General features: G+C 35.3%; 2 protein-coding genes across 2 annotated transcripts; both read right to left on the bottom strand.

Annotated features, from left to right (window-relative positions):
- Positions 1 to 1,833: 1,833 nt before the first annotated feature.
- Positions 1,834 to 5,002, bottom strand: LOC122306923 (inorganic phosphate transporter 1-4). Its single transcript, XM_043119493.1, has 2 exons — positions 4,228 to 5,002; positions 1,834 to 3,738 (listed from the first exon to the last, which is right to left on the bottom strand). The coding sequence occupies exon 2, from the start codon at positions 3,637 to 3,639 to the stop codon at positions 2,071 to 2,073; it is 1,569 nt and encodes a 522-aa protein (XP_042975427.1). The 5' UTR covers positions 3,640 to 3,738; positions 4,228 to 5,002; the 3' UTR covers positions 1,834 to 2,070.
- Positions 5,003 to 7,078: 2,076 nt separating this feature from the next.
- Positions 7,079 to 9,943, bottom strand: LOC122308537 (inorganic phosphate transporter 1-4-like). Its single transcript, XM_043121913.1, has 2 exons — positions 9,786 to 9,943; positions 7,079 to 9,018 (listed from the first exon to the last, which is right to left on the bottom strand). Exon 2 carries the CDS (start codon positions 8,943 to 8,945, stop codon positions 7,317 to 7,319), a length of 1,629 nt encoding a protein of 542 aa, XP_042977847.1. The 5' UTR covers positions 8,946 to 9,018; positions 9,786 to 9,943; the 3' UTR covers positions 7,079 to 7,316.
- Between the last annotated feature and the right edge of the window lie 3,849 nt (positions 9,944 to 13,792).

Raw genomic sequence — 13,792 nt, 5'->3', positions numbered from 1 at the left:
GTTTCCAAAGTTTTGAACTTTGAAGGCTTCAAGATATTGCGCAAAGCCCTAATTCTCTCACCTTCACATTTCCAACATCTATATATCTTGATCCATTAGCCGCGCCTAGTAAATAGGAGATCTAGCTCCTCGATCGATGTATACCTTGGGTCGGCAGGAATATGATTAATTTACCCTATGCTTTCTCGTAAGTGGCTACTGGTCTAAACATCTTGATAAGGCTACTTTTTTACCCATTCTTAAAGATAAAAATGTTATATATATATATATATATATAACTATATATCTATATAATTTTGCTACTCATCATCTCCATATATTACACACTATATTTATTTTTATTTTTTTATTTTTTATTTTTAGCTTTATTCTTCTTAAACTAATTGAGTTCTTCCACTCATAATTCATATATCACACATTTGATAAGAGAAAAAATAAATAAAAAATAAAAAAAGTTATGTGTGGTGTATTGTGTGATGATGATGAATAGAATTTTTCATATATATATATAAGGTTTTCCTAAATTTTGGGAATAGAAAGTAATTTTCTTTTTCAGAGTTTCATAGGCTATATTGTACAGATTTTATATTTTTAGAATGTGCAAGTCTCATGTATTCTCTTTGAAAACAGGTGAGTCCACCATTATAAAAGTAAAAACTTCACACGAGTCCCGAATTAATCTATTTTTTAAAATGAAGTACGCAGAACTTATTCACTACCCTAAAATTACAAATATTATTTCTCAATTAAGATTACTTTTATCATACTTGAAGCTCCTTTGATCATCACGTTCGGAGAAATTATAAATTGCAATGATGCCAATTAGCATTTTATAGCCTTTTCACTGTAACAAATTAGTTTGTGGTGTTTAAAAATCAAGTTACTAAGTAAAACTCTGCAGATCAAAATAACATATACAACGACATTAAAACTTCTTAAAAATTCGTCTCAAGACATGCTATATATTTGAGTTACGTCAAGTATTTTTTATTTGATAAATTAAGACATTCTACAGATTTACGACTAATTAAAGTATAAGTTGGTTTGCCAAAAGTCTGATGATTTGATGTCATAATCTAATTCTTCAAATACAAAATCTGGGTTCGAACCCCCTATTCCCTTATAAAGAAAAATGTATAAATTCACTATAAGAAAAACGGATATTAGTGGCCAATATTTTACAATGAAAAAGATTATTTGCGAATAAAACAGATTCATTTTAACTGAAAATACTCATTTCGTTGGAAATAACTTATCGCAAATAAGCAATATTCTTGTAGTGAAATTGGGTTGGAAGGGAATCCACCATTTTATCATGGTTATATATTATCCTGATCATAATGCAACATGCATAAACGCAAGTTTTATGAACACACTCGAAGGGATGATGCCAATAATGGGGCCATGGTAATCAACGATGGACGGGTTTCCTAGAAAATGATCATTTTGGCCAGCTTTCTTCTACGAAAACTTCAACACTTAATATTTCTTGTATGTATCCATCAAAGAATGATGAGATGATTCATCCTTATAATGCTAGAGATCAGATGTTATTTTTCTTATATTCACAACGAAATTTTTCGACAAAATAATGAGAGATATGGAATGAAATTGTAAGTGTGGTGATTAGAGATAGTGGCACTTGAGGATTCTTCACAAGTCATATGCAATGCACCTCTGCAATGCAACCAAATTTCTTTCAAAGAAAGCAATGTGCAAGGATATATATATATATATATAGCAGAATCTAATTGAAGTGGAGCTAGGAATGTTTTGCATGACAGTGAACAAATGTTACAGTCTAGTGATAATGGGCATCCATGGACAAAAAGATGTTCTAGAGAGATCAATGTATCTCTCTATCTTAGATCTTGTTATTTTCAGTCACACTAAAATCAAAACACTTTAAAATGTGCCAAGTAGTAAGAGTCACTGGAATTAAAGAGAGAAAAATTGAGATGAAGAAAGGCATGATTCCAAAACTGTGGAGAACTAAAAAAAATAAAAAAATTTACTGAAATGGTCTTGTTACTGTGATCTTCCGGCTGCTACATCTTATTCTGTCTATGCTCAACTTTCATCTTCATTCTCACCCGACATCTCCTCCAGAGATTTACCCTTTGATTCTGGCACCAGGACAGTGAACAATAGGCCAAGTAAGTTGATCACACCCAACACAATGAGCGAGTTCTTCACCCCAATACCAGCAGGGTACCCTGCATCTGCCTTGGCCTTGTCCTGGTTCTGTGCTAAATACAAGAAACCGAATGCTCCAACCATAGCTCCAAGCTTTCCTGATGCTGCAGATATGCCATGACAAGTAGACCTCAGCCTGGCCGGGAAAATCTCAGCTGGCACGACAAATGTGGTGGCATTGGGCCCGAAATTTGCAAAGAAGAATGTCAGTGAATACATCACCACAAACCCAATGCGGTTGTCCTTATGAGTCCAGTGATTGTAAGGAAAAGCCAGGGCAAACATGAACACTGTCATGAAGAAGAAACCCATTAGTTGGATGGCGAACCTTCCCATCTTGTCAATGAAAGCCACTGTGAACCAGTAGCCTGGAACAGTACTGCATAGAGCAATCAGTGTTTGTGCCCTAGCAATTCTAAAGACCTCCTCGATGGCATTCATGGTCTTTGCCGGTGGAATCCATCCAATTGCACTGAAAATATCCTTTTGGAACAGATTCTGGCTGTAAAATGCAATGTCAAGCAAGAACCAGGTGCTTGTTGTTCCCAGCAAGTGAAGTCCATGGCGACGAAGAAACTGCTTAGAGAACAAACCAAATGAATTGGCTGGTTGTTGAGCAAGCTGCTCAATCTTTTGTGGTTCTGCTTCAATGTCAACCTGGAGGACCTTTGACATATCATTTGCAGCCTGATTTGCATTCTTGGCAACAAGTGCAGTGTAACGGGCAGTTTCAGGCATCTTCATCCTCCAGTAGTAGGTGAGTGCGGCAGGAAGAGCACCAACCATCAGAATAATACGCCATAGATAATCCGCTTGAGGGACGGTGGAGGCAAGTGGATCAACTTCATAAGCGGGAGCATCAAACGTGGCCTTGAATATGGAAGCCATGATAATAGTAAACACACCACCACCTAAAATGCCAAAGCCCTGCATGGCAAACACTGCAGCAATGAAGGCCCCACGAGTCTTCTTGTTTGCATATTCAGACATAATGGTAGCAGAAAGTGGGTAATCACCACCGATGCCAAAACCAAGCCAGAACCGAAAGAAGCAAAGGGTGCTCATAACAGCTTGTGTGCTGTGTCCAAAAGAAAGAGCTGAAGCAACGGAGCAGAGAAACATGAGCATCAGAGTCAAGCCGTAGACTTTCTTTCTGCCCAACTTGTCACCAAGCCATCCAAAGAAGAGCTGGCCTGCGAGTGTTCCACAAAGTGCAACACCATTTACAGCAGCAGATACATTGGGAGGCAATGTGCCGGGCTTTGCTGCACCATCGACGTGGTAGTAAATGCGCCCAAGCAATTTGGTTACAAGGGATATGCAGAAGAGATCATATGCATCGGTGAAGAACCCCATTCCAGCAATGATAATTGCAGTAAAATGATACCATTGAGTTTTGGCAGCATCAAGCGCATTCAACACCTTCAATTGTTCCTTGGCCATGGTTATTAATCAGGTACCTCAAAATAGAGTTAATACCTGCTTTGCCTTTCCTCAATCTCTTTCCCTCTATTTTGTCTCCCTGGCTGACGAGCTCTGTCTCTGATTTGTTGCAGAGAAACCCATATGACAAACTTTCAACAATAATCATCGGATCTTTCTATTTCAATGTGAAGCGGATATAAGCGAGAACTATCAATAAAATTGGAGTACGATTCTTTTCTTAGAAAAAAAAGGTAAAGCCAACATAATTTTTATGTTCCACTTGAACAAAAAAGCATCACATTTTCTTATGATCAACAGGAAGGAATATTGTTACGTGAATCCAATGACATAGAGCAGCTTTTGATATGCAACTATAGTCATTGTAGCATCGAATTCAAGTACGATGAATTTATAAAAAGTAAACCAGAACATGGAAAAGGAAAAAAAAAAAAAAAAAAAAGAACTGGAAGAAAATGAAAAACAAGCCTCAAGAATACAAACATATAGACAAGGTAAGTTCGAGTCCAGATGACGACCTGTTTGTGTCAATTTATAGCCAAGGGGAAGAACACAAACGCTTATGTAAAAAGCAGGTCAGAGACTAACCTGAATTTGCTTGTTTTGAGACTGCTGTGTGTGTGAGAGAGAGACAAGAAGAGGTTAAAAGGCGTGTGTGATTTATAAGCATAAAAACTTCCTTAAACAGGCCGGAATATGTGGCTCGCATATTCCCATATTTACAGGTCTGACCACTCTGTCATCCTATTCTGTTTCGGAGGGCCGGCATATTCCTTAGAAATTCCCTCCTAACAGTTGCAGAATTTTAACTAGGTGATCAGAAGATGTTGAATTGGAGATCAGAGACCGTTAGATGATATGAACCTACTACAACGTTCAATTTAATACCGTTGATATGAGATCCTTGACACTCAGAGAGATCGAGATTGACCTTATACCTTGAATCTTGTTTGTGTGATAAAAACGGCATATTTGGAAAAAAAGAAAAGAGGAACTAATTAAGCCAAAAATACATGTCTAGCTCAGCTAGAATAGGAAAGATAGGCAAGGTGATTACGCTAATAACGATTACAAGGCGAAGTGAGGGTAAAATCCCACCCCCACCGCCCTCAATGGCATATCCTCTCCATCCCTTTGGAACTCCAGGAACTTGTTCCTCACAAATTGCTAATAACGGTAAGGGATGTCAAAGACTCAAAGGACATTTTACCGGAAGATTCTGCTCAATTACGTTGTGTTTGTAGAGCCTGGTTTTTGTTGGCGTGCTGGCCGATTTAATGACCCGACCTAACAATGATACGTTATGGTTATTTGGGCAGATTTTCAAGGAGGCTTTGCCATTGAGTGTAGGCTTCGAGTGGATTTTCAAGGAGGCTTGTGTCATGGAGCGGATTTTTCTTTTTGCTACTGTTTGGGGTTAGAAAAAGTGCTAGGTAGAAAGTTCGCGTGATAGGTGACTTGAGCGAAGTTTAAGCAAAGAGTTCACTCAATAGGTAGCTTGAGCGAGTATCAGACAGAGATCTTGCTTGGGACATGCTCGATACTTTGCTTGAGCAAATAACCCTGAAAAATGAAAATTAAGGTTTCCACAATATGATACTATAAATTTGTACTTAATGAATAGTTTAATACGCCTTGAGTATTCTAAATAGTGAGATTTTAGCTCAAAGTGTATTTTGTGATTCTTCATTATAATAAACTCCTCTGCAGCTCTATGTATGCAGGTATGTTGCCGAACCATGATAACTTTGTATCGTGTAATTGATTTGTTTGTATTTACTTTCACTTGTTTGTCATTGTTGTTTTTCTCGACAAATTATCCTTACTCAAAGGTAGGGGGAGTTCGGTCCGATCCGGTCTGGTCCTAGGAGGTTTTGTGGACCAGATCAGATTTATTCGGTCCATGATTTTTTCACCTTAGACTGGACCGAACTCCCTAAGGACTGGGTCAGTCTGGTCCTATTCGGGACGGTTCGGTCCACTTGGTCCACCCTGTACCTATTTTTTTTATTTTTTTCATTTTATCTAAGGAAATTTTGTTTAATACTTATGTAATTATATTGTGATATATTTAATATATAAAAATATAATATACTATTATATATATTAATATATATAAATATTAGTATTAGTTATAGCTATATAGCCTATATTAGAATTGAGCGTCTTAGACTATATAATAGAGTAATAGTATTAGTACAACTGTATAAGTATACTGTATAACTATATATTAGTATTAATTATAGTGATTAGTATAACTATATAATAGTATTAATAGTAAACTAATAGTCAGCTATATATTAGTATTAGTTATACTGTTATAGTGATTTAGTATATTATCATTTATATTATAACTCTTATAATATGTTAATATATTAATGTATACTAGTACTATATATTATAATTATACATTAAAGAATATAATAATACATTCATACTAAATATATATAGTTATATGTGATTTAGTTATTAACTTATTATGATTAGTATAACTATATAAATTATAATAGTATTAGACTATTAATATAGCTATATATTAGTAATATTAGTTATGGTGAATTAGTGATTTAGTATAACTATATAAATTATAGTATAGTGATAATTAAATTCTATTAATTATAGTGATAGTATGTTGTATAGCTATACATAGTATTAATTATAGTGATTAGTATAACTATATAAATTATACAATAGTATATTATTATAGCTATATATTAGTATTAGTTATAGTGATTAGTATAACTATATTAATATAAATATAACTATAGTTTATATTAGACTATTAGTATTTTTTTGATACTATATATAATTATATAATTAATTATATGCAACTACTATATAAATAATATATATAATAATAATTTTTTTTTTTAATTTTCATTCGGTTCGGTCCAACCCTGGACTGGGAACGAACCGAGTGAGTTCGGTCCTTTGAAAATTGGACCGGATCCAAAATGACTTGTCCAATTAGTTTCTCCGGTTTGGACCGGCAGATTCTCAGCCCTACTCTAAGGTCTTCACAAATCAAAGGCGTAACGAATGTGTCACGGCAAGAATCTTTCAAAAGAAAAAGTAATTTGTAAATAGCATTACTCGTCTCATGAACAGAGACATGTAGAGCAGAGCGGAATGAAGAAAGGTCTTTCTTCTAACCTCAGCTTCTCCAAAGTCAGTGTGACATTGAGCAGATGTTGAGGGTGAGAATCAAAATTACAGAATAAGGCAGCAGCAACGCCTCATCTATGGCTACCCACATGTCATAGATCATCACAGTGGAGAATGACTAGAATCAATGGAAGAAATGTTCTTGTCACAAAACTCAGTCACTACAAGAAGGAAGAGAAGAAAGAGAGGGCAGGGGAGGGGAGTCTGGTACACAGAAAAGAAACAACGCATTTGAGCTTCTCTTGCCGAAGGAAGTAGGAGAGATTACGCTGCATTGATCGAAAAAGATAAATATGATTCTTCATCTTAAACTTCGTCATTCCTAATTATATTGGCTTACATGTTGCATTATAAGTGGCTGTTCATTTCAGTGAATTGCTTAATAAAGCCACTTAAATTGTCCATTATGATTGAGAATGACAAAAATCAGGACAAAAGATAAACTTGGGCTTTTCTCACAAAGAGAAAGGGGTAATCGACGCATCATTTTAAAAAAACTTATTAACTACAATCTAAGGCACAGGAACTGTCCTCTTATTGTACGAAGATGAATGTTCCAACTCCTGCATTTCTCCACTTTCGTCCTCATTCTCTCTAGACATCTCCTCCAAGGATTTTCCTTTTGATTCGGGCACCAAGAAAGTAAACAGAATCCCCAAAAAGTTTATTCCACCTAACACAAGAAGTGAATTCTTCACCCCAATTCCTGCAGGGTACCCTGCATCAGCCTTGTTCTTGTCCTTGTTTTGAGCCAAATACAAAAACCCAAAAGCACCTACAATGGCTCCGAGCTTCCCAGATGCTGCAGATATGCCATGGCAAGTAGACCTTAGCCTGGCCGGGAAAATCTCAGCTGGCACGACAAATGTGGTGGCATTAGGCCCGAAATTCGCAAAGAAGAAGGTTAGTGAGTAGATCACCACAAACCCAATGCGGTTGTCCTTATGAGTCCAGTGGTTGTAAGGAATAGCCAGGGCAAACATAAACACTGTCATGAAGAAGAAACCCATCAACTGGATAGCGAACCTTCCTATCTTGTCAATTAAAGCCACTGTGAACCAGTAGCCTGGAACAGTACTGCATAGAGCAATCAGCGTCTGTGCCCTTGCGATTCTAAAGACTTCCTCGATGGCATTCATAGTCTTTGCCGGAGGAATCCATCCAATTGCACTGAAGATATCCTTTTGGAATAGGTTTTGGCTATAAAATGCAATGTCAAGCAAGAACCAGGTGCTTGTTGTTCCCAGCAAGTGAAGTCCATGGCGATGAAGAAATTCTTTAGAGAACAAACCAAATGAATTGGCTGGTTGTTGAGCTAGCCGCTCAACCTTCTGTGGTTCTGCATCAATCTCAACCTGAAGAACCTTCGACATATCTTTTGCAGCCTGGTTTGCATTCTTGGCAACAAGTGCAGTGTAACGGGCAGTTTCAGGCATCCTCATCCTCCAGTAGTAGGTGAGTGCAGCAGGAAGTGCACCAACCATTAAGATAATCCTCCAAACATAGTCTGCTTGTGAAACAGTTGAGCCAACTGCATCAACCTCATAAGATGGGGCATCAAACCTGGCCTTGAATGCAGAGGCAATAATAATAGCAAATATACCGCCGGCTAAGATGCCAAATCCCTGCATCGCGAAGACGGCAGCAATGAAAGCACCACGGGTCTTCTTGTTGGCATATTCCGACATGATGGTGGCGGAAAGCGGGTAATCTCCGCCAATACCAAACCCAAGCCAGAACCGGAAAAAGCAGAGTGTTGCCATGACAGACTTTGAATTACTGCCAAAGGAAAGACCAGAAGCAACGGAGGCTATAACCATGAGCATGAGAGTCATGCCGTAGACTCGCTTCCTGCCCATCTTGTCTCCCAGCCACCCAAAGAAAAGTTGGCCGGCTAGAGTTCCACAGAATGCTACGCCATTAACAGCAGCCGAGACGTTGGGAGGCAAAGTTCCAGGCTTTTCTGCGCCATCGACATGGTAATATATGCGGCCAAGCAATTTCGTGACAAGAGATATGCAGAAAAGATCATATGCATCTGTGAAGAACCCCATTCCAGCAATGATGATTGCAGTGAAATGATACCATTGTGTTTTTGCTATATCGAGCGCAGTTAGCACCTGTAATTGGTCCTTGGCCATGGTTTGACTTTGCTAGCTCCCTCAGATGCTTAATTTTGCTTCTCTGCTCTGCCTTTCTCACTAGCTTTCTTATCTGCAAGTTTGTAGTAAGAATTAAGGTACTTGTGTGACCAGCAAGTTTATGAGATCTTTAAAAAAGAGTGCTAGAAAGACTTTTAACCCAATTGTTGTTATCTATAGGAAGTTTCATAGCAGTTGGTGATGTTGGATTATACAATTAATAGCCTCATCTCTTGGTTTTGATCTAAAATTCCAGGTCCCAACTATCAAAGACCCTGAAAACTACCAAAAAAACAAAAACTGCAAATGTCACCCATATAATTGGGGAGAGTCTTCTATGAATCTGCATATGTCCCTCAACTACTTTGAAAACTACTCAGGACTCAGTTTTTTCCAAATTGAATTGGATGAAACTACCTCCTACCCTCAACTTAGCTTGGAAGAAAATTCTATGTAATTACATACTTCTGAACTCGTAAAACCATAAGAAAATGGTAATTTAGTCAAACCAACGTACAACAGTAGGTTCAACTGCTCCACTTTTTCTCATGGCCCGTAAAAACGATTGTGTCCTGAGTTGTTGCATCCTATACACTCAATCCCTGCTGGACGTTAATTAATATTCAAGACTACAATGAAAAGTTGAAAACCATACCAGATTTCGACAGTTTTTTATTTTTTAATTTTTTTCTGATTTATTTTAACATAATCAAAGAACCCCGAAAGCCAGTAGCCAAAAGCTCAAAAACAAAATGGGAAAACACCAGTTCAGGGAGACAGACAAGATGTAGAGAAATTAACATGTTTAGATGAGAGAAGTTTCAAAATAATAATACCGACCTGATGATCAGCTTTCCATTAATCTTTCTCGGAAGCCGGAGCAGTGAGAAAAGTGTGAGATCAGAGGAAGAAAGAGAAGCCGCAAGTAGCAAGGCTTGCAGGGAAGAGAATTGCCATGAGCTGTATTTATAAGTAACTGAAATGATCTCCCTCTCCTTCAAGTCGGTCAACTTTCTGTACCCCACCGGCGTGCGATCTTTTTCTTTAAACTTGCTTGCTAGTTATTTGATACAAAATTTAAAAAAAAAAAAAATTGATAAAAAATTATATTTATAATTATTTTTTTCTTCAGCGTGCTCTTAAAAATGGTAAAAATATAGTAATTATAATAAGGAAAATGCTACTTTTCTCATTGGTGGCTCCGTTGGAATTTTTAATCGTTTATTTAATGATTAAATAAATAGTTTTTAATAACATCGTAAATTTTAATATATATATATATATATATATTAAAAAACATGTAAAAAAAGTAAAAAATAAAAACCATAAAAATAACCCTTATAATAATTTTATTCTTGAAAGTGTTGTTGAAGAATCATCGATTTTATAATAGGATTGAAGACCATATATCTTTAAAAAATAAAAAATTGAGCAAAATAATTAAGAAATATGAAGTCAACTGTAGACAAGATAGGATGGAAGCCAGAGGTATGTTCTAAGGAAAATTTTATATACTATATTACTATTCTATTAAATAAGATATAATATATTTATTATTATTAAATAATGATTTATTATATGATTTATTTATTATCCAAGATAAATATGTTAAATAAATGTAAATGAAAGGGTAGTGTTAGAATATAATATTTCTAGCGTATGAACGAGGGTCAGGTAGGCCCTGGGTAGTGGTCCTTGTTGGCCCCACCATTAAATGCCATTGTTGAATTCTAATTAAGTTTGACTTTTGACTTAAACTGCGCGTTGCTACAACCCACTTGCATGAATTGGCGAAAGGAAATGAAGAGGAAGATCGGCTGAGGATAATGATATTCTGGCTTTGAATGTGGTAGGAACTTGGGAATGGGGGTTTCCTGGAAAGTAATCAAGTATGCAAGCAAAGTGTTAAAATCAAAGAAAGAATGCATCTGTGGGCAAGTGAGAACGTAGTAAAGGCGTACCAAATTGAAATTGGGGCCCGGGGGGAGTCTACACTGTACAAAGTCCGAGTCAATGCACGCAAAGTCATAAAAGCAGTTTGGGAATGGCCACCCTTGATGGGCATATTTTAGGAGGAATAATGGATACATGAAAATAAGAGAAATATTTTTTATAATCGGTAAATGCAGTCAGCGTGTAATCGTGTAGAAAAAAATAAATTAATATGGAACCTACATAAAAAAAAATTATTTTTTTAATTTTTTTTTATTCATGTAGGTCTGCTTAAATATAAAAAAAAAATTTATAATTTTTTTTTATTTATTCTATACAGCCGACTGCACGCCGACTGTATTTACCGACTGTATCTAACAAAGCCGTGAAAATAATTGTTGAACCACTAGTTTCTTATATTCTTTGAATATTGGGAGTGATAATTTCCAAGCAATGAACTCCAAAATATCTTTAGCAAAAGTTGTTAGAGATGTCCAATGGTTACCAAATAGATCTTAATAAATACATCATCTCTTTGACAAAACAATAAACCATAAATGGTGCATAGAGAAACTAGCCGGTCTATTAGGTTTGTTTCGATATTAAAAATATCTTAGATGTTTTATAAATAGTAATTAAATATTATTAAATAATATGTAAATATTAATAAATAATAGTAAAGCAGTATAGAAATATTTAAAAATAATTATTTTCCCCCCTCTCATTTTGTAGGCCCTCGCAATTGGTTGGTCAAAATGTGCGAGCTTCTTCGTGGAACTGCAGCTCATGAGAGTGATTCCTACCTCCCTTCTACGTCATGTCATCAATGTCTGCTTTGAAATATCTATTTCTATTTTTCAGCTATATATATATATATATATATTATAGATATATAAGGGTATTTTATTATTTTGCCGAAATTATTTTAATCTTCTTTACTATTAACATAAAAAGCATGCAAAACATCTACTTGTATCTCTATATTCTTTATACATACATATATACATATATATATATATATATAATTAATACCCACTCTTGATAAGTATTCTCAATAGGACTGGTATTTTCTATATATATATATATATATATATTATCCGCGTTGTCTACCTTACATATTATTATCTTTATTACTTTTATTTCTTGAACCGCTAAAAGCTCAGTTACTTATATGAGATAAGTTGTGATCTGGACCGGCTTGGCATATAGAAATAGTCAATGACGTCCAATTCTATCCGAATATATAGAGTATCTTAAGAAATATTAGATCTATTCGGTGAAATATCTTCAAAACTTAAAAGAGAACTTTGATTAATAATGAGGATAAAGCTGATCATTTCCACGTACCCCGCCCTCAAAACCCAAGTTGATCCCAAATTTTAAGGTCGATGTGGTTTCGTATAAGTTTTTAGTTATAGAGTTGACAATTAAGGAAAATTATAAACCTTAATCATTATCTTTTTATTTGATCATGTAATCATTAAGATACATATCCTTATAAATCTATTATAGTTGAATAAAATATTATTATAATATTATTTTTTAACATTATTATTATTTTTAAATTTTAAAAAATTAAATTGTTTATTATATTTTATATTAAAAGTTGAAAAAATTATAATTATTAGACGAGATAAGCTGAGATAGGCTAGATTTGATAACCAAACGCAACCTTAATTAAAGTACTAATATGGCGTTGAGTTATCTATATATATATATATATATGATCACTTACAACGCATGATAATGCATATGCTCTTGCATATTATATTATATATAAAAGATTTTAGAATGCAATAATAGAGGAGCTAGATAATTAGCAAGATCATAATTCATTAATAATTCCAACAAGGCATAATATTATATAGCCTAAAGTCAAGCGAGAATCAGCTACATTATATATATAGTTGACCCAACATACACACACATATATATAGAGAGAGAGAGAGAGAGAGAGAGAGAGAGAGTTCTATTTGCAAGTTGGTGTGCAAAACACTCCAGCCACATCATTTGTCAAAATGTGGGAAGCAACCAAAGGAGCTAACACTTAGTCAGCAATATCAACAAGGCATGAATCATCTGGTATGCTGGAAGGAACAAAAGGTACTAGAGAAAGATGAGCTGGAGGAACATTCTAGAGACTCCACCTGATGAAATTCTACTATGTTTTGGAATCTTTTCTATCATGCACGATTTTGTACAGCCAGCTGTTAATATTCCTTCTTTCTATTTTTGTACAGAATATGCTTTAAGATGCTATTTCATTTGGACTATATATACGACAGTGAATAACCTTTGCTGCATGTAACAGTTTTTACAGAAATAAAAAGTTTATTCTTGATTTCCTCTTAACACTACTTTTCTTAGTACTCTTCATTTCTTTATTCTGAATTTTTCCTTCTTTCTTTCACTGCATCAGTCTTCTTTATGTTTTTCTTATATGGTATCACAGCTAGAAAAGTGAAATCTTATGGATGAACCTGAAAATCCAATCACAAATACAAACCCCATCGATCCCCCTCAACCAAACACTCAAAATCAAAATCAAAACACAAATATTTTTTTAAACCCCATGGATCCTTCTCAGCCAAACAGTCCATTCTTCATTGGCAGTAATGATAATTCTGGATCCCTACTTGTCACACAAATGCTAGACTCGAGCAACTATCATTCATGGGCAAGATCCATGAAAAGGGCTCTTAGAATCAAAAATAAGTTGGGGTTCATTGATGGTAGTATTTGTGAACCACAAGATCCAAACAGCCCTTTAATTGACCATTGGCTTCGTTGCAATGATATTGTCATCACTTGGCTGCAAAATACCATGTCTGTTGACATCAAAGCCAGTACTCTCTATGCTGAAATAGCACATCAACTTTGGTTGGATCTTGAACAACGCTTGGCACAACAAAATG

The sequence above is a fragment of the Carya illinoinensis genome, chromosome 4 (genome assembly GCF_018687715.1).
Source record: "Carya illinoinensis cultivar Pawnee chromosome 4, C.illinoinensisPawnee_v1, whole genome shotgun sequence".
In the NCBI taxonomy this organism is placed as follows: Eukaryota; Viridiplantae; Streptophyta; class Magnoliopsida; order Fagales; family Juglandaceae; genus Carya; species Carya illinoinensis.
This window is presented reverse-complemented; position numbering and strand designations above follow the sequence as displayed.

Coding starts and splice junctions, on each gene's coding strand:
- LOC122306923 (XM_043119493.1), bottom strand. CDS start 3,639: ATGGCCAAGGAACAATTGAAGGTGTTGAATGCGCTTGATGCTGCCAAA.
- LOC122308537 (XM_043121913.1), bottom strand. CDS start 8,945: ATGGCCAAGGACCAATTACAGGTGCTAACTGCGCTCGATATAGCAAAA.